This window comes from Haematobia irritans, chromosome 4 (assembly GCF_050003625.1).
Source record: "Haematobia irritans isolate KBUSLIRL chromosome 4, ASM5000362v1, whole genome shotgun sequence".
Classification (NCBI taxonomy): domain Eukaryota; kingdom Metazoa; phylum Arthropoda; class Insecta; order Diptera; family Muscidae; genus Haematobia; species Haematobia irritans.
Window position 1 is genome coordinate 202,814,566 of NC_134400.1, and position 27,467 is coordinate 202,842,032.

The 27,467-nt window shown below is 25.9% G+C and overlaps 1 protein-coding gene across 5 annotated transcripts in view; it reads left to right on the plus strand.

The window, feature by feature from the left end:
* The window catches only part of LOC142233632 (hippocampus abundant transcript 1 protein), a 66,938-nt gene extending 43,310 nt beyond the window's left edge, over positions 1-23,628 (plus strand). For 3 of the 5 annotated variants that reach the window (XM_075304632.1, XM_075304628.1, XM_075304630.1), the window contains 8 exons: positions 13,009-13,104; positions 13,176-13,508; positions 18,572-18,763; positions 18,974-19,182; positions 20,746-20,832; positions 20,905-21,002; positions 22,737-23,012; positions 23,134-23,628. In XM_075304632.1, coding sequence (XP_075160747.1) covers positions 13,009-13,104; positions 13,176-13,508; positions 18,572-18,763; positions 18,974-19,182; positions 20,746-20,832; positions 20,905-21,002; positions 22,737-23,012; positions 23,134-23,222 — 1,380 coding nt within the window. In that variant the 3' untranslated portion in view covers positions 23,223-23,628. Of the gene's footprint in view, positions 1-12,756; positions 12,848-13,008; positions 13,105-13,175; positions 13,509-18,571; positions 18,764-18,973; positions 19,183-20,745; positions 20,833-20,904; positions 21,003-22,736; positions 23,013-23,133 lie in introns of those variants that run through there. The other 2 variants (XM_075304633.1, XM_075304631.1) reach the window with 2 other exon arrangements.
* The last annotated feature ends 3,839 nt before the right edge of the window (positions 23,629-27,467 follow it).

Genomic DNA, 27,467 nt, shown 5'->3' on the forward strand with positions numbered 1-27,467 from the left:
CTAAAATGTTTTTTTTTATATACACTCAAAACACTGTGAACCCACCAGGAAGGAAAATGTTGAGTTATTCTTGGAAAATTTTAACTAAACTGTATTACAAACGCAGATTTCACAAAAATAAGTAAATATTTTTCGACAAATTAAAAAAAAATTATATATAATTATTTTTTTTTCACTTGTTAAAGAAAATCTCATAGTTTGAAGGAAACAAATTGGAATTAAAAATTTGCAAAAATGCCTTTAGTGGCATACAAAGTTCAAGATGGACGCATTAATAGTAAAATTTACAAATTTTAAGAAATTCTGAACTATTTTGTAGGAGACACGAATTTAGCTAATCTTTATACTTAATTTGTATATAATTTTTTACACTTTATTAGTCCATTTACCCAAAAATTATTAAAGTCAAGGAATCTATCTCAAAACAGCAAAAACAGAGCTTCCAAAAAAGTAGTTTGTATCCCCAATCTGTGATGCGGAAGTAGTGCAAACTTAGATCATCTCCAATGAATTTTACATGGGCTTGTCATAGGATGGAAGTACTCCCTTTTTGGATCCTTTGCATTGTTTTAGAAGTTGTGCCCTGGAAGTTAATTTGAATGAAGAAATTTAAAAAGCGAAAAAAAAAAAAATTTCAACCAATTTCACTTTTTTCATCCATATTTTTTTTTTTACACTATTATTTTCCTATTATCTAATTTTTTACAATTTGAAAACCTTTTTCGCTCCGACCAGGGGTTGAAGCTGGGTTTGTTGGCACCATAACAGAACGCCTTAGCACACTCAGCCACAAACACCATTGAACATAAAGCGTCGAAAGGTCAATTCAAATGTTTGTGGTATGATCGTAATACGACACCAAGGAATAACATTCTAATTGATTCTCGATATGTTCTTTATTAGTATGAAAGAAAAAATAAGAAACGCAGGTTCAATTCTCACCAGCGGCAATTTTTTTATCAAATATTTTTTTAAAAAAATATTTTTTTTTTTATGTTATGCATTGTTTTTATTTTCGGCATATATTTTCGTATAAATATATTTTGTCCATTAAAAATCAACAAAAATATTAAATATTGTCATAATTTGCAAAACCTTCGCAAAAGAACTTCCATGGAAGCGAAAAAGTCAAACGGCACAGGTTCAAATCCCAGCGGAAATTAAATTTATTTTTTTTATTATTTTTTTACTTTTTTATTAATTTTTTATTTTTTATTAATTTTCTTTTTTTTTAATTTAAGTGTCAAAAATTTGCTCTTAAAATAGCCTCATTGCGTACTTTCTAATACTTGTCCACAACGACTGCATCGGAAGTAGAAAAAAATCATTGGGGGATCTCAAGATGCGCTTTAGAAGAAATGGACTTGTCCAAAAGGACTGCAGCGGGAGTGGAAAAAAATCATTGGGAAATCCCACGATGCGCTTTAGAAGAAATGTTTGTGAACTTGTCCAAAAGGACTGCTTCGGAAGTTGAAAAAAGTCGATGGGGGATTCTGGGATGTGCTTTAAAAGAAATGTTAAAGGAACAACTTCAAATTTTTTTGCTGGGATAATAATTCCATGAATAAAGTGTTGACAAGATTTTCTATAGAAATAAAATTTTGACAACATTTTCTATAGAAATAAAATTTTTACAAAATTGTCTATAGATATAAAATTTTGACAAAATTTTCTATAGGAAAAAAATTTTGACAAAATTTCCTATAGAAATAAAATTTTGACAAAATTTTCTATAGGAATAACATTTTGATAAAAATTTTTTATAGGAATAAAATTTTGATAAAATTTTTTTATAGGAATAAAATTTTTACAAAATTGTCTATAGATATAGAATTTTAACAAAATTTTCTATAGGAATAAAATTTTTACAAAATTGTCTAGAGATATAAAATTTTGACTAAATTTTCTATAGGAATAACCATTTGACAAAATTTTCTATAGGAATAAAATTTTGACAAAATTTCCTATAGAAATAAAATGTTGACAAAATTGTCTATAGATATAAAATTTTGACAAAATGTTCTATAGATATAAAATGTTGACAAAAAATTTCTATATCTATAGGAATACAATTTTGACAAAATTTTCTATAGAAATAAAATTTTTACAAAATTGTCTATAGATATAAAAGTTTAACAAAAATATTCTATAGGAATAACATTTTGACAAAATTTTCTATAGGAATAACATTTTGACAAAATTTTCTATAGGAATAACATTTTGATAAAAATTTTTTATAGGAATAAAATTTTGATAAAATTTTTTTATAGGAATAAAATTTTTACAAAATTGTCTATAGATATAAAATTTTAACAAAATTTTCTATAGGAATAAAATTTTTACAAAATTGTCTAGAGATATAAAATTTTGACTAAATTTTCTATAGGAATAACGATTTGACAAAATTTTCTATAGGAATAAAATTTTGACAAAATTTCCTATAGAAATAAAATGTTGACAAAATTGTCTATAGATATAAAATTTTGACAAAATGTTCTATAGATATAAAATGTTGACAAAAAATGTCTATATCTATAGGAATACAATTTTGACAAAATTTTCTATAGAAATAAAATTTTTACAAAATTGTCTATAGATATAAAAGTTTAACAAAAATATTCTATAGGAATAACATTTTGACAAAATTTTCTATAGAAATAAAATTTTTACAAAATTGTCTATAGATATAAAATTTTGACTAAATTTTCGATAGGAATAACATTTTGACAAAATTTTCTATAGGAATAAAATTTTGACAAAATTTCCTATAGAAATAAAATGTTGACAAAATTGTCTATAGATATAAAATTTTGACAAAATGTTCTATAGATATAAAATGTTGACAAAAAATTTCTATATCTATAGGAATACAATTTTGACAACATTTTCTATAGAAATAAAATTTTTACAAAATTGTCTATAGATATAAAAGTTTAACAAAAACATTCTATAGGAATAACATTTTGACAAAATTTTCTACAGCAATAAAATTTTGACAAAATTTTCTATAGAAATAAAATTTTTACAAAATTAGCTATAGATATAAAATTTTGACAAAATGTTCTATAGATATAAAATGTTGACAAAAAATTTCTATATCTATAGGAATACAATTCTGACAAAATTTTCTATAGAAATAAAATTTTTACAAAATTGTCTATAGATATAAAAGTTTAACAAAAATATTCTATAGGAATAACATTTTGACAAAATTTTCTATAGAAATAAAATTTTGACAAAATTTTCTATAGAAATAAAATTTTTACAAAATTGTCTATACACAGAGAATACAGATTGGTTGTGATAACCGAATTTATTGCCAACCTCCTTTTGGCAGTTGCACCAACTATCAGTTGGCAGTTGTGTCACCCGACAAATTCGGTCGACTCAATCGAATTATGGGAACTCCAACTAATACTATATATGGAGTTGGTTGTATCAGACGATGGAATTTTTCGTTGTTCCCTTCATTTGGTTGTGTCACCCATCCCCAATTACAAATTAATTTCATTTAAATTTTATTTTTTTATTTGGTTTAAATACGTTTAAATATTTGTATTAAAGATGTATAGCTAAATACAATGTTAACAATTAATGTCCTTAAAATGTTTTGGCGGTTGGGCAAACAAAATTTAATACACATCCCATTATGATCTTCAGTTGAAAGTCGACTTTTTTAAATATTAAAATGCATAAAAATGGATCCGTATTACTAGTTTTTGCATATAAGTTATTTTTGGTCGCTATAAGTTATTTTGGTCTGTGCCTACAGACACGTTTGGACAAGCAAGCCAATTTTGAAACCACAAGTGATGAACTTCTTCTTATTGCTGAGTGCGTCCCGATAGTGTGTTAGGCATTATGAAAAATAATCTGGCCCATGGCCCTTTGTATCCACTTGGGTCTGTTGTACAACGTTGACATATTGGATTATTGTTTAAAAATAAATCAAATAAGATTAGTTAGATTTTGGTGCACTCATGTTTATATAAACAGTTCAGAACCTACCAATTTATTCACAATGACATCTCTGTGAGGTTCGAAGTACACAAAGCATCCTGGAGATATGTCATTAAATCCGATTGGGGTACGTATGATTTTTATGCCCTATAATATACCCAACATAAATGATCCACTCCTATATCGTTACGTATCTTTTACTTACGTCCTCAAAATAATGCTTTGAACAACATTGTGGATGCCACTTTGTAGCGCTTTAAAAATTGTCATTAGTTACGTTTAATTGAAAAACAAACAAAAAAAAATATCTTCTTTGAGAACCAAGTAATTAACAAAAATTGAAGTGACATTTAAAAATATTTCAAATAGGATTCGGTTGTGAATACTGTATGTCAGTTCTGATTGCTAAATGGCAGTTACGAAATTTATTTAAAGTTGATTGTGCCAACAGAATTTGAAACAAATGCTTCAAAATATATAGATTTTGTTGCTTCAACCATTTGTCTTGTATCACAAACGAAATTCTGTTGAAATGATTGCCAAATGATAGTAAGCATGAAAAGATGATTGCATTAAAGAAAATAGGTTGACACACCTAATATATAATTCTAAATGTAGAATTTTCATTATCAGAACCGATTTCCAACCAAATTGTTCTCTGTGTGTAGATATAAAATTTTGACAAAAAATGTCTATAGAAATCCGATCAGAATTACATTCATATATGTAAGCTAAGATTTAATATTTAATGAATAGTAATTCACATTTACATTTACTAAAATATTCAGATAGTTTTTCTCTCAAAAACTACATTTCCACTCATTACGATTTTACTTCCAAAGTTTATTTCATTATATGAGTACATCATAGTGTATACTTAATTATGACGTATACGTCCATTGTACGCAAAACTTAAAATATCCTTCAATAGACAATAAATTATAACTAAAGCTTACGGTATAAATGCAACTTACTTGTATATAAGATAAATTTTGCTATTCTTCTTTATGCATTCGTAAGTGTCAATGACATATTGCACATCTTATTGAAAACTTTAACTACCGCTTTATTGTTGTACATCATTGAAGAAAACACAGGGTATTTGGTTAACTAGTATTGACCTTCTCATTAATTTGACCAAGGAGAATTACGATATTATGGATAATTGAAAATTCAGTATGGAATAAAATAACTTGCTGTATTTTCCTTTAGTGATTGTGATCACAATTAAAACATTAAAATCGGCTGAATCGGACTATATTAGAGTCCACGGTAAATATACTGAATGGAAGTCGACACTTTTGAACGATAATTTTATTTCCACAAATTACAAAGTCTTAAAAACGGTCAGACCAGGAGACGTGTGACACTTTATTTCTATAAAAAAATTCTCAAAAATTTTATTTCTATAGAAAATTTTCAAACATTTTATTTTTATAGTACATTTTTTCAAAATGTTATTTTGTCAAAATTTTATTTCTATAGAACACAGAAAAAATTTCACGAAAATTTTTCCAATAAAAATTTTAAAAGAGTTTTACAAAATATTCAATTAACAATTTGAATGATTCAACAAATTTTTTAACTGAAACAAAAATCAATCACAAAAATTAATAGTATCAATTAATTTTTTAATTGGATCAATTAATTTTTTAATTGATACTATAATTTCTGCGATTGAAGACATTTCAATTGGATCAATTAATTTCGTGATTGAATCGGAAAAAAAAAATTTTGTTTGAAAATTTTCTCTAAATTAAAATTATAAATTTTTGTAATTTGTGCCGTATGTAAAAACATATTTTCCCGCTTTTCTATTGAAACTTTTCTTGAATTTCTCGGCTCACGGAGCCCGAGACCTTTCCAACGAATGCAAAACCGTGGAAATCGGTTCGTGCGTTCTGGAGTTATTGCGTCAGGAAGGAAAACCTGACTTAAAAAAAATTTTGTCAAAATTTTTATTTTTGTAGCAAATTTTGTCAAAATTTAATTTTTGTAGAAAATTTTGTCAAAATTTAATTTTTATAGAATTTTATATAAACATAAAATTCAAAAACTTTTTTCTCAAAAATTTAATTTTTATCGAAAATTTTCTCAAAAAATTTATATCTATAGAAAATTTTCTCAAAAATTTATTTCTATAGAAAATTTTCTCAAAAAATTTATTTCTATAGAAAATTTTTTCAAAAACTTTACTTCTGGAAATTTTTCTAAAAAAAAAAAACATTTCTATGGATATTTTTTTCTAAAAAATTTATTTCTACAGAAAATTTTCTCAAAAATTTTATTTATATAGAAAATTTTCTATGAAAATAAAATTTTGTAAAAATTTTATTTCTATATAAAAGTTTTAAATTTTTTTTTTTATAGAAATAAAATTTTTGAGAAAATTTTCTGTAAAAATAAATTTTTTAGAAAAAAAAAATATCCATAGAAATATTTTTTTAGAAAAAATTCCAGAAGTAAAGTTTTTGAGAAAATTTTCTATAGAAATACAATTTTTGAGAAAATTTCTATAGAAATAAATTTTTTGAGAAAGTTTTCTATAGAAATAAATTTTTTGAGAAAATTTTCGATAAAAATTAAATTTTTGAGAAAAAAGTTTTTGAATTTTATGTTTATATAAAATTCTATAAAAATTAAATTTTGACAAAATCTTCTACAAAAATTAAATTTTGACAAAATTTTCTACAAAAATAAAATGTTGACAAAATTTTTTTATGAAAATGAAATTTTGACAAAATCTACTATATAAAAATAAGTCGGGTTTTCCTTCCTGACGCAATAACTCCAGAACGCACGAAACGATTTCCACGGTTTTGCATTCGTTGGAAAGGTCTCGGGCTCCGTGAGGTTTATAGCAAAGATATTTCAAGAAAAGTTTCAATGGAAAAGCGGGAAAATATTTTTTTTACATACGGCACACATTGCAAAAATGTATAATTTCAATTGATAACATAATTGTATTTTTTCACATGAAAAATCTTTGGAGAACGTAGAGGGTAATCATGTGGTGAAAAAAGGGTACCTCATTTTTTGATATCTGGTGGGGGAGGGGGACACTTTTCCAAAATTGAGTAAAAGTTCTCAGATTGGAGTGAAATTTCCAATGAAGGTTATTGATGATGTCTAGACAAAGACCCGCTACTTTATTTTTCGATATTTGGTCGCGGAGGTGGACCACCCCTTCATACGGTTTTTGTTTAAAGTACAGTAAAAAAAACAAAAATTCTCTGATTTACTTAAGATTTACAGAGAACACATCGTTAGGTTATGAATTTATAATGGAGTACCTAATTTTTTTAATATTTTGACGAGAAGTGGGACCTCCCCTTGCCCGACTTTTTGAAAATTGGAACAAAATTACGGTGAAACAAACTTTTCCAATTTACTTGAAATTTACAGAGGATGTGGGGTATGTTATATTATTATAATGGATATCTGATTTTGTGATATTCGGAAGGGAAGAGGGGCCTGCCTTTGCCCTGCCGTTTAAAATTTTTTTTCAAAATTTTATTTCGTTAGAAAAATTTCTCAAATTTTAGGTCTATAGAAAATTTTCTCAAAATTTTATTATTGGGCTTATAATTTGCATTAGATTTTCTGGGACGTCTACACAATATACGTTATATAATTTTGACAAAATCTTCTATAGAAATAAAATTTTGACAAAATTTTCTATAGATATAAAAGTATAAAATAAAAAAGAAAGACAATTTTGTCAAAACTTTATTTCTATAGAAATTTTATTTTAATTTCTATAGAAAATTTTCTCAAAAACTTTTTTCCCAAACATTTTAGTTTTATCGAAAACTTTCTTAAATATTGTATTTCGATAGAAAATGTACTCAAAAATGTTATTTCTATAGAAAATGTTCTCAATTTCTATAGAGAATTTTTTCAAAGTACTTGATACAAGAGTATCGTATACGGCTACTGTGCGGATGCGGGAGAGTTCTCGGTATTAGAGGTGTGGACGTGACACGAAATTGACGTGACTCACGAAAATTTTCTTGACTCACGCGTGAGTCGTGAGCCACGCTCATGTTGACGGCGTGAGTATGCGTGAGCGTGATTAACAAACCAAAATGTCGTGCGTGAGCGTGAGTCAGGAAAACAACATCTTCGTGAGTGTGCGTGAGTAACGAATTACGCTCACGAAAAAAATCCCGCTCTCCAACGTAAAACGCTTAAAAGTTAAATTCATTTGCAATTTTAGTGGCAACTAGAATGTTAAGAGTTTAATAACGCTCTGGATTTTAATCGTGCTCATGATTTCAGACACGTCCCTCATGTAAATTACTCATAAAATTATTCGTGAGTCACGGCATATTTCGTGAGTCACGTTATTTTTCGTGAGTCACAACATTTTCGTGCGTGAGTACAAGTTTTCTTTTCGTGAGTGTGCGTGAGCGTGAGACCTACCAAACAATATCGTGCGTGAGTGTGCGTGAGTAAGATATTTCTGTCGTGAGTGTGCGTGAGTAAAATATTATTCACGTGCACACCTCTACTCGGTATGTGTACATTTTTGGCATATTGCCAACTAAACTAGGCTTCGACCGACATTTGTCGCCTCTATTGCTGTAGCACGTGAGATGTTGAGTTTCTGAACATATGGTCTACGAACATCACAATGCGTGTGTCATAGAGTCTACAGTGTGCTATTTTTTTACATAGCACACTGACAATCAGACAAATCACATTTTTTCTCCATCTCAATCTCAGCCAAGAATTTATTCGTCATAAATGTGTTACACAAGTCTGAGTGTGTGATTGCACACACTATTCACATTTGAATGCTGCCGACAAAATAATTTAAATTATATTTATTTTCCACAAGTTCAAGCCTCTGTGATGTTGATGATGATATGTGCTAATAGTCGCGACGTAAACATATTTGACACCGCTTTAATGATTATTCCCTTGGCCTCTCTTTTCGTTTGCTCCAATAATGGCACTTGCCCCTGCCAGGTTTGTATGATAAAAAATAGGATTTTATTCTATATTTAGAATAATAAAAAAATAAATGAATTAGATATATTTTTTTGGTACTAATTCAAGTCACTGGTGTGTTGATGTGGTGATATGAGCATTCATTGTCTGCTCTTTGATGGCGAAAATTGTTTTGTGTATAAGTTTCACCCGGTCCCACTACCATCACTACATCAAACTGTCATTGTGGCAGTGAATATAAGCGAAAAATTTACATGTGAATAAAATATGGGAAATTTGATTGTAGAGATATAGGTATAAGAACACATTTAACATTCGTTATGAAGGATTAAACTTCTCCAGATATTACTTAAAACATAGGTGCACTCAAAAAAAGTATACTTGGATCAAACAAATTTGACCTTCACTTAAGGATTTTGGTATTGATTTCCAGACCAAAAACCCAGCTTTTTTATTATTATCTTTAGAAAGTAACGCTGATTTAAATTTAAGTCCAAAAAATCTAATTTATTACTAAACTCAATTACAAAAACTTCAATTTTCTGGTTGCGATATATTAACAAAGCTATGCCATATCCAAAATTAACAGAAGTTATGCCCAAATTTTATTCCTATAGAAAATGTTGCCCAAAATGTTATTCCTATAGAAAATGTTATATCTATAGGAAGAATGCTATTTCTATAGAAAATTTTCCCAAAATTGCATATCTTTAAAAAAATCTCAAAAATTGTATTTCCTATAGCAATACAATTTTTGAGCCTTTTTTAAAGCAATGCAATTTTGGGAACATTTTCTATAGAAATAACATTTTTTTATCAACAATTTTATTTTCCATAGAAATTTTTTTCAAAATTTTATTTCTATATTCCTATAGAAAAATTTCTAAAATTTTAGGTCTATAGAAAATTTTCTCAAAAATGTTATTTCAATAGATTTTTTTAAATTTATTTCATACAAAATTTTTCTCAAATTTTTTATCTATAGAAACTTTTTGCACAGTTTTATTTTTTTCAAAATTTTACAGAAAGATTTCTCAAAATTTTATGTCTATAGAACTTTTTTCAAAATTTTATTTCTGTAGAATTTTTTTTTCAAAATTTTATTTCTTTACAATATTTTCTCAAAAAGTTATTTCTATAAAAACTTTTTTGCAAAATTTTATTTCTATAGGAAATTTTATTTCCCATATTATTTATTTTATTTCTATATAAAATTTTATCAAAATTTCTTTTTTATAGCAAATTTTATTTCGGTACAAAATTTTTTCAAAATATTATTTCTATAGAAAATTTTGTCAAAATTTTATTTATGTAGAAAATTTTGTCAAAATTTTATTTCTATAGAAAATTTTGTCACAATTTTATTTCTATAGAAAATTTTGTCAAAATTTTATTTCTATAGAAAATTTTGTCAATATTTTATTTCTATAGAAAATTTTGTCACAATTTTATTTCTATAGAAACTTTTGTTAAAATTTTATTTCTATAGAAAATTTTGTAAAAATTTTATTTCTATAGAAATATAGAAAATTTTGTCAAAATTTTATTTCTATAGAAAATTTTGTCAAAATTTTATTTCTATAGAAAATTTTGTCAAAATTTTATTTCTATAGAAAATTTTGTCAAAATTTTATTTCTATAGAAAATTTTGTCAAATCTGTATTTCTATAGAAAATTTTGTCAATATGTTATTTCTATAGAAAATTTTGTCAAAATTTTATTTCTATAGAAAATTTTGTCAAAATTTTATTTCTATAGAAAATTTTGTCAAAATTTTATTTCTATAGAAAATTTTGTCAAAATTTTATTTCTATAGAAAATTTTGTCAAAATTTTATTTCTATAGAAAATTTTGTCAAAATTTTATTTCTATATTAAATTTTGTCAAAACTTTATTTCTATAGAAAATTTTTTTCAAAATTTTATTTCTATAGGAAATTTTGTCAAAATTTTATTTCTATAGAAAATTTTGTCAAAACTGTATTTCTATAGAAAATTTTGTCAAAACTTTATTTCTACTGTCAGAAGTTTATTTCCATAGAATATTTTATCAAAATTTTATTTCTATAGAAAATTTTGTAAAAATTTTATTTCTATAGAAAATTTTGTCAAAATTTTATTCCTATAGAAAATTTTGTGAAAAATTTTATTTCTGAATTTTGTCAAAATTTTATTTCTATAGGAAATTTTGTCAAAATGTTATTTCTATAGAAAATTTTGTCCAAATTTTATTTCATAGGAAATTTTGTCAAAATTTTATTTCTGTAGAAAATTTGGTCAAAATTTTTTATTTCTATAGAAAATTTTGCCAAAATTTTATTTCTATGGAAAATTTTGTCAACATTTTCTATAGAAAATTTTGTCAAAATTTTATTTCTATAGAAAATTTTATCAACATTTTATTTCTATAGAAAATTTTGTCAAAATTTTATTTCTTGGAAATTTTGATTTTATTCGATCTTTCTTTTTTCCAATAGAAAATAATTAATCATATAATAAATAATCTCAAGCTTGATTAATTATTTTCTATTGAAAATTTTATTTCTATAGAAAATTTTGTCAAAATTTTATTTCTATAGAAAATTTTGTCAAAATTTTATTTCTATAGAAAATTTTGTCAAAATTTTATTTCTATAGAAAATTTTGTCAAAATTTTATTTCTATAGAAAATTTTGTCAAAATTTTATTTCTATAGAAAATTTTGTCAAAATTTTATTTCTATAGAAAATGTTGTCAAAATTTTATTTCTATAGTAAATTTTGTCAAAACTTTATTTCTATAGAAAATTTTGTCAAAACTGTATTTCTACAGAACATTTTGTCAAAATTTTATTTCTAAAAAATTTTGTCAAAATTTTATTTCTAAAAAATTTTGTCAAAATTTTATTTCTATAGAAAATTTTGTCAAAATTTTATTCCTATAGAAAAGTTTGTCATAATTTTATTCCTATAGAAAATTTTGTGAAAAAATTTATTTCTATAAAAAATTTTGTGAAAATTTTTATTTCTATAGAAAGTTTTGTCAAAATTTTATATCTATAGAAAATTTTGTCAATATGTTATTTCTATAGAAAATTTTGTCAAAATTTTATTTCTATTGGAAATTTTGTCAACATTTTATTTCTGTAGAAAATTTGGTCAAATTTTTTTCAAAATTTTATTTCTATAGAAAATTTGGTCAATATTTTATTTCTATAGAAAATTTTGTCAGTATGTTATTTCTATAGAAAATTTTGTCAAAACTTTGTTTCTATACAAAATTTTGTCAAAACTTTATTTCTATAAAAACTTTGTCAAAATTTTATTTATATAGAAAATTTTGTCAAAATTTTATTTCTATAGAAATTTTTATCAAAATTTTATTTCTATAGAAAATTTTGTCAAAATTGTATTCCTATAGAAAATTGTGTTAAAATTTTATTTTTATAGAAAATTTTGTCAAAATTTTATTTCTAAAGAAAATTTTGTCAAAATTTTATTTCTATAGAAAATTTTGTTAAAATTTTATTTCTATAGAAAGTTTTGTCAAAATTTTATTTCTAAAGAAAATTTTGTCAAAATGAAAATTTTGGTGTCTGTTTTTTGAAATCCTCATTGGATTATCTGGCATTTGGGTATTGCATACCTACTATATGTATGAAAATCGGTAGCGCCACGGCTACTCAAAAGCACACCTTTGTATAATAGCCTAAAGAGAGTGAGAGAGAGTTCATTATAAAGCAAATTTTTATTCACAAACACTGAGCAAAGTAGAAACAACAGAAATGAATCAAAGAGGGAATGGATCGTATTGCAGTAAGCAAAGCCTTATTTTATTGTGACATTAACAGACGATCCAATAGTACCATTATATCCACATACATGAATATATCCATGGAAAAGTTTAAGCAATAAAACCACAAAGTTAATCAAAAAGCAAAAGGAATGATGACGGTATTGTTCTGTGGTTTCATTGGAGATTGTTTCATTTTTTAATAGTTTAGCGGAATATTGTTTTATATTTTAATTATTTTGTGTAAATGAATTTCCAAAAAAAAAAATACAAAGGAACATTAGTGATATTTAATTATCGTTTCATTTTCTTATCTTTACAGAGTTCTGGAATAGGAGCGCCAAGTGTGCATCATGCTATGGTTGTGATATTTTTAGAATTTTTTGCATGGGGTCTTTTGACAATGCCTGTTATATCGGTAAGTTCATCCACAATGCATTCCAAATATATTCTCTGTCATTAATTTCCAATTTCCAATTCCAATTTCAGGTGTTAAATCAAACATTTCCCGAGCACACATTCCTTATGAATGGTCTAGTCATGGGCATTAAGGGCATATTATCATTCCTAAGTGCACCACTTATAGGTGCCCTATCCGATATATGGGGTCGTAAGTTTTTTCTACTTATAACAGTATTCTTTACGTGTGCTCCCATACCTCTGATGACAATAAATACCTGGTGGTTTTTTGCTATGATCTCAATAAGTGGCATATTTGCGGTAACATTTTCGGTGGTATTCGCTTATGTGGCCGATGTAACCACAGTGGAGGAGCGTTCAAAAGCCTATGGCTTGGTTTCGGCAACATTTGCCGCTAGTTTGGTAAGTAAATTAATTAATATAGAAATACGTAGCGCAAAAAGATTCTCTTGTCCCTAGTTCCCAAGTTTTGCGCGAATCTACAAATGTGGTCCATTTAATACTTATCCTACAAAAAAAAAACGAAAAAACTTTTGGCGATTTAGTTTTCAACATACACTGGTTCCTTTAAATTCGATTCACTTAGCTTCTGGTGCTGATTTTCTAATTTTTAAAAATAGGTTTCCGTGATCCAAAATAGACTTCCATGGTGATGGATTTGACATTCGTCTGATATTTATGATCAGCAAGTGCCTTATTTATGTAAAGATGTCACACTCTGGGATAAATTCTGAGAATACTCGTACGTTGGAATGGGTAGCAGCTTGTAGTTCAATTCATACTATAAACCTATGGCAAGACTTGAGACGTTTTTCTACGCTAATTTTTTAATTCAGCTTCGAATTGGCTCAATAATTCCCTAAAATACAGCTAGTAATCAATATGGATCACACCTTCTGAATCGGAGTAGATATCACCTTTCCAGTCTTAAAATGGCTCTACTGCACGGAGAAAGCAAACATTGCACCCACGTGGTATATAGCTTATTTATACTGAAATGTCGTACAGGATATGACCCTCGCGAACTTTTGAAATGCAAGATAGCTGAGACAGTGAATATTATCCTTTGATATAGCAAATGCTGCGACCTATTAAAACTTGTTAGACTAATTTTTAACGGTAGACATAGGAGAAGAGGACTGACTCACCGGACTCAACTTTCAAATTGCGCCGTGCGATTGGCCTTCTAAGAAAGAATGTTTGACTTTGCCACGCCTATACAATGTACAACTCGTGTAATTTGCTCCAACAGAGTTATAGACCCATTGCTCACCGCTGTGACCATAGGGTAAAGTGGCAGCCCGATTAAGATTCAGGCTCACTTAGACTATTCAGTCCATTGTGATACCGTTGTGACCATGCTTCTTCTCCAATTGGTACAGCATGCAAATAGGTCCCTCGTGATGTTAAGCGAGCAGTCGCTTTTCGGACATTCATAATGGGTCAGGTACCAAGAAGTACCGAGCTGGGATAGCATCTATTTGGTATCTCTAGTTTCCCTAGTCTTCACTGATCGGAGGTTGTCTTCTAGAAAAGTTGATCCAAATTATATTTCTATATAGAAAAGTTTTGCAATATTTTATTTCTAAGAAAATTTTTGCAAAATTGTATTTCTAACATATAGAAAATTTTGTCAAAATTTTATTTCTATAGATAATTTTGTCAAAATTGTATTTCTATAAAAGAATTTTGTCAAAGTTTTATTTCTGTAAAAAATTTTGTCAAAATTTTATTTCTATAAAAACATTTTGTCAAAATTTTATTTCTATAAAAAAAAAATTTGTCAAAACTTTATTTCTATAGAAAATTTTGTCAAAATTTTATTTTTATAAAAAATTTTGTCAAAATTATATTTCTATAAAAAATTTTGTCAAAATTTTATTTCTATAGAACATTTTGTCAACATTTTATTTCTATAAAAATTTTTGTCAAAATTTTATTTCGCATTGTTGTTGTTTTTTTTTTTATTTCAGCTTAAAACCATACATTGACTAAACTACAAGTGTAGCTTAACCAACAGAGGAAAAGAATGTTTGTCAAATTTATTTGGACAAAACCCTATAGACTGCAAGATGGTTGGATGGACGCACGTTTCGGAATTACCACATTCCTCATCAGCATCCTCTACTTGCAGCAAAACTACCAATTATCAGAATAAATTCAGGCAGTTCATTAAACCCAACAATGAACCACACTTGAACCTTCCGAAAAAAGGTTTTGCATGAAAGCCGGCTTATGCCGATATAAATTCGAAACAAACATATCTCTTTTCCTATGCCACTGTCAAATCATCGATTTGAGTGCAGTCCATCCAACCATCTTGCAGTCTATAGGGCTTTGCCCAAATAAATTTGACAAACATTATTTTCCTCTCTTGGTTAAGGTACACTTGTAGTTTAGTCAATGTATGGTTTTAAGCTGAAATAAAAAAAAAAAACAAGTATATACAGCAGTAAGTTCGGCCGGGCCGAATCTTAAATACCCACCACCATGAACCAAATATTAGGGTTTCCTTTCAAATTTCAGGAGGGCTTGAGGACTTGAGGACACTTCCCGAAGATAAATTTAAAGATTTCACCTATGAGGACTATATCAGATTCTGGATTTATAAGAACCATTTTAGTTTGAGTTTTAGAGGAATCATTAACATCTCTTGTAAGTGTGCAAGAAAATTATAAAATAACGTCTTGATTTGAAATCTTAAATCTGTAGAAGTAAAATCTGGAAATTTTACATTGAGTTTCAAGCAATTTTCATGATCAGTACGCATTCTACACCATCAAGAAGTGAAGTCGGTCTATATGGAGGCATTACCAAATGGACCAATAAGAACTTAATCCGATACACGTTTTTGTGAGCCTAAAATACCAGAATATTTACAATTTCAGGCAAATCAGAAAAAACTACGGTTTCTAGAAACCCAAGGAGTTAAATCGGGAGATCGTTTTTATGGGGGCTATACTAAAATATGGACCGATACTCAACGTTTTCGGCACACCTCTTTATGACCCGAAAATACCTCTAGATTTCCAATTTCAGGCAAATAGGATAAAAACTTCGGATTTTAGAAGCCCAAGAAGTAAAATCGGGAAATATGCGGGCTATACCGAAATATGGACCGACACTCACCATTTTCGGCACACCTCTCTTTATGGTCCTAAAATACCTCTAGATTTCCAATTTCAGACAAATTGGATAAAAACTACGGTTTCTATAAGCCCAAGACCCCAAATCGGGAGTTCGTTTTATATGGGGATCATATCAAAACATGGACCACTACTCACAATTTTTGGCACACGTATTTGTGGTCCTACAATACCTTTAGATTTCCAATTTCAGGTAAATTGAATAAAAACTGCGGTTTCTATAAGCCCAAGAAGTAAAATCGGGAGATGGGTCCATATGGGGGCTATACCAAAATGTGGACCGATACTCATAATTTTTGGCACACGTATTTGTGGTCCTACAATACCTCTAGATTTCCAATTTCAGGTAAATTGAATAAAAACTGCGGTTTCTATAAGCCCAAGAAGTAAAATCGGGAGATCGGTCTATATGGGGGCTATACCAAAATATGGACCGATACTCATAATTTTTGGCACACGTATTTGTGGTCCTACAATACCTCTAGATTTCCAATTTCAGGTAAATTAAATAAAAACTGCGGTTTCTATAAGCCCAAGAAGTAAAATCAGGGGATCGGTCTATATGGGGGCTATACCAAAACATGGACCGATACTCACCATTTTTGGCACACCTCTTTATGGTCATAAAATACCTCTAGATTTCAAATTTCAGGCAAATTGGATAAAAACTACGATTTCTATAAGCCCAAGACCCCAAATCGGGAGGTCGGTTTATATGGGGACTATATCAAAACCTGGACCGATATAGCCCATCTTCGGACTTGACCTGCCTGCAGACAAAAGACGAGTTTGTGCAAAATTTCAGCACGATTGCTTCATTATTGAAGACTGTAGCGTGATTACAACAGACAGACAGACAGACAGACAGACAGACGGACAGACGGACATCGTTATATCGTCTTAGAATTTCTCCCTGATCAAGAATATATATACTTTATATAGTCGGAAATCGATATTTCGATGTGTTACAAACGGAATGACAAACTTATTATACCCCCGTCACCATTCTATGGTGGTGGGTATAACAACAACAATGCTTAAAGAACAAAACCAACAATAACAAAACGAAACGATTGGAAAATTTTATTTCTATAAAAATTTTTTGTCAAAATTTTATTTCTATAGAAAATTTTGTCAAAATTTTAATTGTATAGAAAATTTTGTCAATATGTTATTTCTATAGAAAATTTTTCTAAATTTTATTTCTATAGAAAATTTTGTCAAAATTTTATTTCTATAGAAAATATTTGCAAAAATTTATTTCTATAAACAATTTTGCAAAATTTTATTTCGTTTTATTTTATTATTGTTTTTTTTTGTTTGTGATTGCTATAGTTTGATTGCTATAGTTTTACTGAGCATCGAAAGTTGTTTATCACACCAGAACGGAACTCAAACAAAATTTAGTTTAGTTACGGTAGACATGATTATGCAGGGAAAATGGATATACTGCTAATAATTTTTCTTCGAATCAGTCATAGTTATATCGCCATGAGTAGCACCATGTCGTCTTATCTTCTTAACTGGGAACATATAGGATTTTAATAGTTTGCCACATCAACTCACACCCAGCTTTAGCCCTGGAGATATCACAATGGACTGAATAGTCTAAGTGAGCCTGAAATTTAATCGGGCTGCCACTTTAACCTACCCCTGGAAAACAAAAAACTGACATCGTTCTACAACAGATCGATTCCCTTGATCTCATTGACGCTAAAGGTTAACGATGTAGTTCTTGTTTGTGTCTAAATCGCTCTTTTTCATCCTGGCTTTTGATGTGAACAAAATCGCATCAATAAAATACCACAAAAAAAACCCAACCAACAACGGTCAGTTTTTTCGTTGATTCTCTCGAGAGGTTGTTGCTTTACCAAGTTGACTAATGATTGTTTTGCCTTTGCTGAAAAATCGATATTATACAAAGCCATTAGCTTCTGCCTTGAAATGCTATTGTGGACAAATAACAATATTAATTTCATCCCCTAAGGATTGTAATCATAATCGAAAAGTCGTCTATTCCCCCTAATAGAGTTTGAAAATTTGACTTTGTCAAATTTGGAAAAATCGATTTTTCATTTTTTTTTTGAAAAGTTGTAGCTGCGGTAAAAGCTGATAATTACCTATTAAAATAAAGGATATCGTCTATAGATATTCTCGATTTATTTGAAACCCCTCTCCTATATCAAACCTGTAACGAAATTCCTTCCCTATTTAATTTTGGTGGACAGCTTTTTACTCTATTGAGTTATTCGTTTTTAAATGTCTCCTATATTCGAGGTTTAAGACTTTTTTTAATTTTTCTTCATTTCTGTGTTACAGGTAATTTCTCCTGCTTTGGGAGCTGTACTAATGGAAAGATATAGCGATACCCTTGTTGTGGCCTTAGCCACAGCAATTGCAGTATTAGATGTGTTCTTTATACTAGTTGCTGTTCCAGAAAGTCTGCCAGACAAAGTAAGACCATCGTCATGGGGAGCACCCATCAATTGGGAACAAGCAGATCCATTTGCTGTAAGTCTATGCGATGTATTGTAGTATAATATCAAATGCATGCCACCACCACCATATCTGCATAGAGAATTATATAAAATGTGGTTATTCAAAAATATAAATATGGTGGTTACGCATTGTCATAATGTAGCAGTTACAATATGTGATGAATTATTTATTAATGTGTATATGCATATTTATTATTATGTTTTCCATTTATTTTTAATACAGGCTTTGCGTAAAGTTGGCACAGATCATACCGTTTTGATGCAATGTGTTACGGTGCTGTTATCCTATTTGCCCGAAGCTGGCCAATATTCTTGTATATTTGTTTATTTGAAATTAAAAATGGGTTTTAATACCATGGAGGTGGCGATATTTATAGCTGTGGTTGGCATACTCAGCATTAGTGTACAAGTTACGCTGGGCTGTTTTATGAGGTAAGTGACATAAAGAAAGTATAGTGACACGGTTGCCACGGTTGTTAGAATTCGAACAAAAGTGGTAATTTTTTACTTTTTTTCTATAAAAATAAAATGTTGACAAAATTTTCTAGAGAAATAAAAAGTTGACAAAGTTTTCTAGAGAAATAAAATGTTGACAAAATTTTCTATAGAAATAAAATTTTGACAAAATTTTCTATAGAAATAAAATTTTGACAAAATTTTCTATAGAAATAACATTTTGACAAAATTTTCTATAGAAATAAAATGTTGACAACATTTTCTATAGAAATAAAATGTTGACAAAATTTTCTGTAGAAATAAAATATTGAGAAAATTTTCTATAGAAATAAAATATTGAGAAATTTTTCTATAGAAATAAAATTTTGACAAAATTTTCTATGGAAATAAAATTTTAACAAAATTTTCTATAGAAATACAATTTTGACAAAATTTTCTATAGAAATAAAATTTTGACAAAATTTTTTATAGAAATAAAATTTTGACAACATTTTCTATAGGAATAAAATTTGACAAAATTTTCTATAGAAATAAAATGTTCACAAAATTTTCTATAGAAATAAAATATTGAGAAAATTTTCTGTAGAAATAAAATATTGAGAAATTTTTCTATAGAAATAAAATTTTGACAAAATTTTCTATGGAAATAAAATTTTGACAAAATTTTCTATAGAAATACACTTTTGACAAAATTTTCTATAGAAATACAATTTTGACAAAATTTTCTATAGAAATAAAATTTTGACAAAATTTTCTATAGGAATAACATTTTGACAAAATTTTCTATAGAAATAAAATTTTGACAAAAATTTTCTATTGAAATAAAATTTTCTTTAGAAATAAAATTTTGGCAAAATTTTATTTCTATACAAAATTTTATTTCTACAAAATTTTATTTCTATAGAAAACTTTGTCAGAATTTTATTTCTATAGAAAATTTTGTCAAAATTTTATTTCTATAGAAAATTTTGTCAGAATTTTATTTCTATAGAAAATTTTGTCAAAATTTTATTTCTATAGAAAATTTTGTCAAAATTTTATTTCTATAGAAAATTTTGTCAAAATTTTATTTCTATAGAAAATTTTGTCAAAATTTTATTTCTATAGAAAATTTTTCAAAATTTTATTTCTAAAGAAAATTTTTCAAAATTTTATTTCTATAGAACATTTTGTCAAAATTTTATGTCTATAGAAAATTTTGTCAAAATTTAATTTCTATAGAAAATTTTATCAAAATTTTATTTCTATAGAAAATTTTGTCAGAATTTTATTTCTATAGAAAATTTTGTCAAAAATTTTTTTCTATATAAAAATTTTGTCAAAATTTTATTTATATATAATCCTGTCCTATAATATGCTTAAAAACAATTTCTTTTTGCCTTAATTTGAGAAAGATTTTCAGATTTTCTGTTGTTTTAGCAAATTTTTTTTCTGTGTCTACTAACAAATTTCTTTGACTGCTTATCTTAAATTATATATACAATTTTTTCGTATAATATCTAAATTATTAAATAATTATTTCACCATTTTGTATTTTAGAAAAATTGGAGCAAAACGCACAATCATCTTGGGTTTAATATTAGAAATGACACAGCTATGTTGGTATGGCTTTGGCAGCAAAAAATGGTAAGTATTCCAAAAAAGATATTAACAAAATGATATCGATATTCTTTATTATAATTTCTTCTGATGTTTTAGGATGATGTGGGCTGCTGGTATCCTGGCAGCATTAGGTTCAATAACATATCCGGCTATTAGTGCTTTCGTTTCTATACATTCGACAGCAGATAGCCAAGGTAAGCATTTTAATTGGGTAAACGAAATCTTTTAAAAATATTTTAATCAAAATTCAACTTATTTAGTGTATTTATAATGAGCTTTATTGAAACAAATATGTACTAATTTGGTCGACCACCTTTTGACATTTTCCGCCTTGAGACATTATTCCATCAGTGTAAAAATTTTGTGATTTCTAGGCAAAAACGCCGAATAATGATATTCACAGGCTTCTCTTGAAGCCAATTTGGCCCCATTATGGAGGTTAAGCATTGATCGTAGCAGCCCTCACTGGTGTCGGGCTATTGACCGGGTCTGACGCAGGATTTTCAACCCTGTCCAAGGATTTGAGACCATCCATTGAAGTAGTTTTTTTATTAGAAAATACAAACATATCCATAGGGCTACAACAATAACAAATGGCAGAACTATGTGGTGAATGTCAGTCAATCTCTCGGAGTTTTTGTCTAGTCATAAAGGATGTAACGTTGTACTGATGGACAGTTTTGCCATTATTTGAGATTTTTCACTAAGCTAAAAACAAAACCATAAAGAAAATTTTATTTCTATAGACAAATTTGTCAAAATTTCATTTTTATAGAAAATTTTGTCAAAATTTTATTTCTATAGAAAAATTTTGCCAAAATTTTATTTTTATAGAAAATTTTGTCAAAATTTTATTTTATAGAAAATTTTTGTCATCATTTTATTTCTATAGAATATTTTGTCAAAATTTTATTTCTATAGAAAATTTTGTCAAAACTTTATTTCTACAGAAAATAGAAAAATTTGTCAAAATTTCAGTTTTATAGAAAATTTTGTCAAAATTTTATTTCTATAGAACATTTTGTCAAAATTTTATTTCTATAGAAAATTTTGTCAAAATTTTTTTTTATAGAAAATTTTGTCAAAATTTTATTTTATAGAAAATTTTTGTCATCATTTTATTTCTATAGAAAAATTTGTCAAAATATTATTTCTATAAAGAATTTTGTCAAAATTTTATTTCTATAGAAAAATTTGTCAAAATATTATTTCTATAAAGAATTTTGTCAAAATATTATTTCTATAAAGAATTTTGTCAAAATTTTATTTCTATAGAAAATTTTGTCAAAATTTTATTTCTATAGAAAATTTTATTTCTATAGAAAATTGTGTCAAAATTTTATTTCTATAGAAAAATGTGTCAAAATTTTATTTCTATAGAGAATTTTGTCAAAATATTATTTCTATAAAGAATTTTGTCAAAATTTTATTTCTATAAAGAATTTTGTCAAAATTTTATTTCTATAGAAAATTTTGTCAAAATTTTATTTCTATAGAAAATTTTGTCAAAATTTTATTTCTATAGAAAATTTTGTCAAAATTTTATTTCTATAGAAAATGTTGTCAAAATTTTATTTGTATAGAGAATTATGTCAAAATTTAATTCTATAGAAAAATAAAATTTTTTTCTATAGAAAATTTTATCAAAATTTTATTTCTATAGAAAATTTGGTCAAAATTGTATTTCTACAGGAAATGTTGTCAAAATTTTATTTCTATAAAAAATTTTGTCAAGATTTATGAATATAGAAAATTTTTGAAGTACCACTTAGTAGAAGCAAAATATTTTCTTCTTCATAAAAAACGAAAAGGCTGATCAAACAGACAACTAAACACACAATAAAAGTTAGAATATTTACTTTGTTAACCCCTAAAATCAATTGAAAATTTTGTAAAATTATTCTAATAAATCATTTTTTTGCTTTTAGGTGCAGTACAAGGCATGGTTACAGGCATGCGTGGCCTTTGCAATGGCCTGGGACCAGCAATGTTTGGTGTAGTGTTCTACCTATTCAATGTTGATTTGAATAATGAACAATCTGTGGCCAATAGTGATGCACAAGCCGATGACAATTGGTTCAATTTTCCAGGACCACCATTTGTTTTTGGTGGTTTTATGGTGGTATTGGCTATATTGGTGGCTTTATTTATACCAGAAGTTCATGGTGAGGCGAATTTACATAGGACACCAAATGAAAAGAAGCGTAAGTTGTATATAATATAGATAGACCCCATTGCGACATTTCAATTTATTTGAATATTAATTGAATAATTCAATATCTACATTTTGTGTGTTTTTTTTATATTTCTTGTCCAAAACCAAAGGGGCTTCTGTAGATCTACAATATGAAGTGGAAGGTGGTCACAAACCAACAACTCCTTTAATGCGTTCAGATTCAATGGCGCAACTCTAGTATTGTTACCTAATAATAAGAATTTATCATGTTGAATTCTAAGCTTAAAACAAAACCGTAAAGAAGGCTTTTATTACAAACAAAAAAAATCGAAAAAAGAAAAATATACAAAAAAAAAACAGAAACAAAAAACTAAAAGTTATATTTAAAGAAACAAAAAGTTGATTATAATTTTTTTTGTTTTTTTGGAATACTTGAATTTTAATTGTTCGAATTCCTGCCAATTAAAAGAGTCTATAATTGAAGATGAAGAACTAGACGTAAATTAACATAAACAATTATAAAATTTGCTATCATCATCTTATATGTTGCAGGGCATCAACTAGAATTATATAAAAAAAAAAAAAACAAATCACAAAGTTTCACAACTCCATAGAGAATAGCAAACAGATATTTTTACCCCAAATTTTGTTTACTAATTTAATTTAGGGTACATATTTTAATTTTCCTTATAGACTTTTGTTTTTGAACAAACACATACTACCGTTTTTTACAAAATATTTTTTTTTATTATTTAATCTTTATATACTATAAAATCTAAAAAAAAAGAAAAGAAAACATAAAAATATTTTAAAATGGAAAAACAAAAATCATTGCACACTTATCATATAACAAAAAAAAAAAAAAAACAAATGTTTATGTCTATAGATTACACTAGATAAGGTTATTAATTTTTAAGAAACAATGTCACAATATTTTGATAGATTTTACATCCATTTTCCAAATTGAATTCTAAAATTATTTTTTGAATACAATTTTACCAAATTGAAAAATTGAGCCAGAAAAAATTGATCAAAATTTTGCCAAAATTTTATTTCTTTAGAAAACTTTGCCAAAATTTTATTTCTTTAGCAAACTTTGTCAAAATTTTATTTCTATAGAAAATTTTGTCAAAATTTTATTTCTATAGAAAATTTTGTCAAAATTTTATTTCTATAGAAAATTTTGCCAAAATTTTATTTCTATAGAAAATTTTGTCAAAATTTTTTTTAATAGAAAATTTTGTCAAAATTTTATTTCTTAGAATTTTGTCAAAATTTTATTTCTATAGAAAATTTTGTCAAAATTTTATTTCTATAGAAAATTTTGTCAAAATTTTATTTCTATAGAATTTTGTCAAAATTTTATTTCTATAGAAAATTTTGTCAAAATTTTATTTCTATAGAAAATTTTGTCAAAATTTTATTTCTATTGAAAATTTTGTCAAAATTTTATTTCTTTAGAAAATTTTGTCAACATCTTATTTCTTTAGAAAATTTTGTCAAAACTTTATTTCTATAGAATTTTGTCTAAATTTTATTTCTATAGAAAATTTTGTCAAAATTTTATTTCTATAGAATTTTGTCTAAATTTTATTTCTATAGGAAATTTTGTCAAAATTTTATTTCTATAGAAAATTTTGTCAAAATTTTATTTCTATAGAAAATTTGTCAAAATTTTATTTCTATAGAAAATTTTGCCAAAATTTTATTTCTATAGAAAATTTTGTCAAAATTTTATTTCTATAGAAAATTTTGTCAAAATTTTATTTCTATAGAATTTTGTCTAAATTTTATTTCTATAGAAAATTTTGTCAAAATTTTATTTCTATAGAAAATTTTGTCAAAATTTTATTTCTATAGAATTTGTCTAAATTTTATTTCTATAGAAAGTTTTGCCAAAATTTGTCAAAATTTTATTTCTATCGAAAATTTTGTCAAAATTTTATTTCTATAGAAAATTTTGTCAAAATTTTATTTCTATAGAAAATTTTTGTCAAAATTTTATTTCTATAGAAAGTTTTGCCAAAATTTTGTCAAAGTTTTATTTCTATAGAAAATTTTGTCAAAATTTTATTTCTATAGAAAATTTTGTCAAAATTTTATTTCTATAGAAAATTTTGTCAAAATTTTATTTCTATAGAAAATTTTGTCAAAATTTTATTTCTATATAAAATTTTGTCAAAATTTTATTTCTATAGAAAATTTTGTCAAAATTTGATTTCTATAGAAAATATTGTCAAAATTTTATTTGGATAGAAAATTTTATCAAAATTTTATTTCTATTGAAAATTTTGTCTATATTTTATTTCTATAGAAAATTTTGTCAAAATTGTATTTCTATAGAAAAGTTTGTCAAAATTTTATTTGGATAGATTTTTTTTTATTTCTATTGAAATTTGTTTTTACATTCTGCGTTTTCTTAAAATTTAAAAATAATTAAATTTCCTTTTATAAAGGATATTTTTATGTAAAATATTTAGATTTGGATTAATTTTTTTATTTTGAGCTGAGATCATCCACATGTGGCAAGTTCTTAAAATATTTAAGTGAAATGGATAATTTATGATATTTATTCTGATTTACTAATCTTACAATAATTTTCTTAGAAATCGATTACCTTATCAAGTGTAAATCTATATAAAAAAAAAACAAATACACAACACACATAGAATAATTTTGTATGTACTATGTTGTATGTATGTAGTTTAGAGATATGTGTCACATTGAGTGCAATGATGATGTTATTGTGATGAAGATATGGCTGTTTACGGAGGTGCAAGAAAACAAAAAAACTAAGGAAATGATATGAAATGCAATGAATTAAAACTAAAATACATAATACACAAACGCCGGTATATAATTATTCTTTCCAAATACACTACAACACTACCAATCCAAAAGCACAAAGAAATAACAACAATAAAAAGCGATAATGTGGATTATATGGACAAATTTTATTCGAAATATAGAAGAAAATGTTCTTAATATTATTTCAGCATTAAGTAACAAAATCTATTTTGCTTTCTATAAAAAAAATTAATTTTTCTAATAAAAATTGCTTCGATCACAGATATCACCGATATTAATTAAAAAAAAATAATGGGTTCAATTAAAAAATTCATTGAAATAAATAAGAAATGCATTGATTTAATTAAAAAGTTAATTGACTTAACTAAACTTGAAATAAATATGAAATTAATTGTTTGAATTAAAACAATAATTGATTTAATTATTTTTTTAATGTTTTAATTAAAATTAATTAATTGAAATAAATAAAAAATAATTGATTTAATTACAAAAAAGTAATTTTAATACCTAAAAAATTAATTGAAATAATTAAAAAGTAATTAAAAATAAATTTAAAAATAATTGAATGAATTAAAACAATAATTGACTTAATATAATTGAAATAAAAAGAAAAATAAATGATTTAATTAAAACATTAATTGACTTATTTAAAAAATTTAATTGAAATAAATAAAAAAATAATTGATTTAAATTAAAGAAAATAATTTAAAAAAGTATATATTTGAAATAATTAAAAATTTTATTGAAATAAATAAAAAGTAATTAGTTTAATTACAAACATTAAATTGAAATAAATAAAAATTAAAAAAAAATTAATTGAGACAAAAATTTATTGATTTAATTAAAATTTTTTGTTAATTAAAATACTTAATTGAACTAAATAAAACAGTGATTTAATTAAAAATTTTAAATAATTCAATTAATTTTTAATTAAAATTCTATTAAAATTTTGGTGATATTTTTTTCTGTGAATTGATTTTATTTAGATTTGCTATGAAAAAAGAGCAAATAATTGAAAAAAAATTACCACACTTTGTTTTTAATGTCCCTAGTGTATATAGTAATTAATTTTAAATCTTTAGAGTCTACAAAATTATTGTTCATTACCTACAGTTACTACAGATTGTTGTTAATTGTAATATTTTTAGAACCATGTATGTACATATATGACATGATGCCTATCACTATAAAGTATACAAATTCTAAATTACCAAGATTTCAGTTTTACCAAAAATTCAGTTTGCTTAATTGTATATATTTTTTTTAATTTAAAATAAAAATTTTATTGTATTAAAACAAAAAAGAAGAGATGTCTCTCAAACAATTATGTTAAATAATAATAATGCTAGTTAAACTCCATTATTCCCGTCATCAAAAAATCAATGATAATGTTCCCCTTAGATACGAATGTTGTGCAAAGTCGTATTAGAAGTAGAATGATGAAAACCGGTATACCGGTTTATCTTCTTATACCGATTACACTAGTTTACACTGAAAATGTATACTTGATGAGAGTCGACTTTTCTTATGTATTTTGATCTGCTGATTCGAAAAAAAAAAAAATTTTAATTTTTTTTATGGAACAGCGTTTGAGATATCCCGTTATTTTTAGTTTTTTTTCGCTCTATTTTCACTAAACAAATAATATCTCCAGTTAGAAATGTCCGATGATATC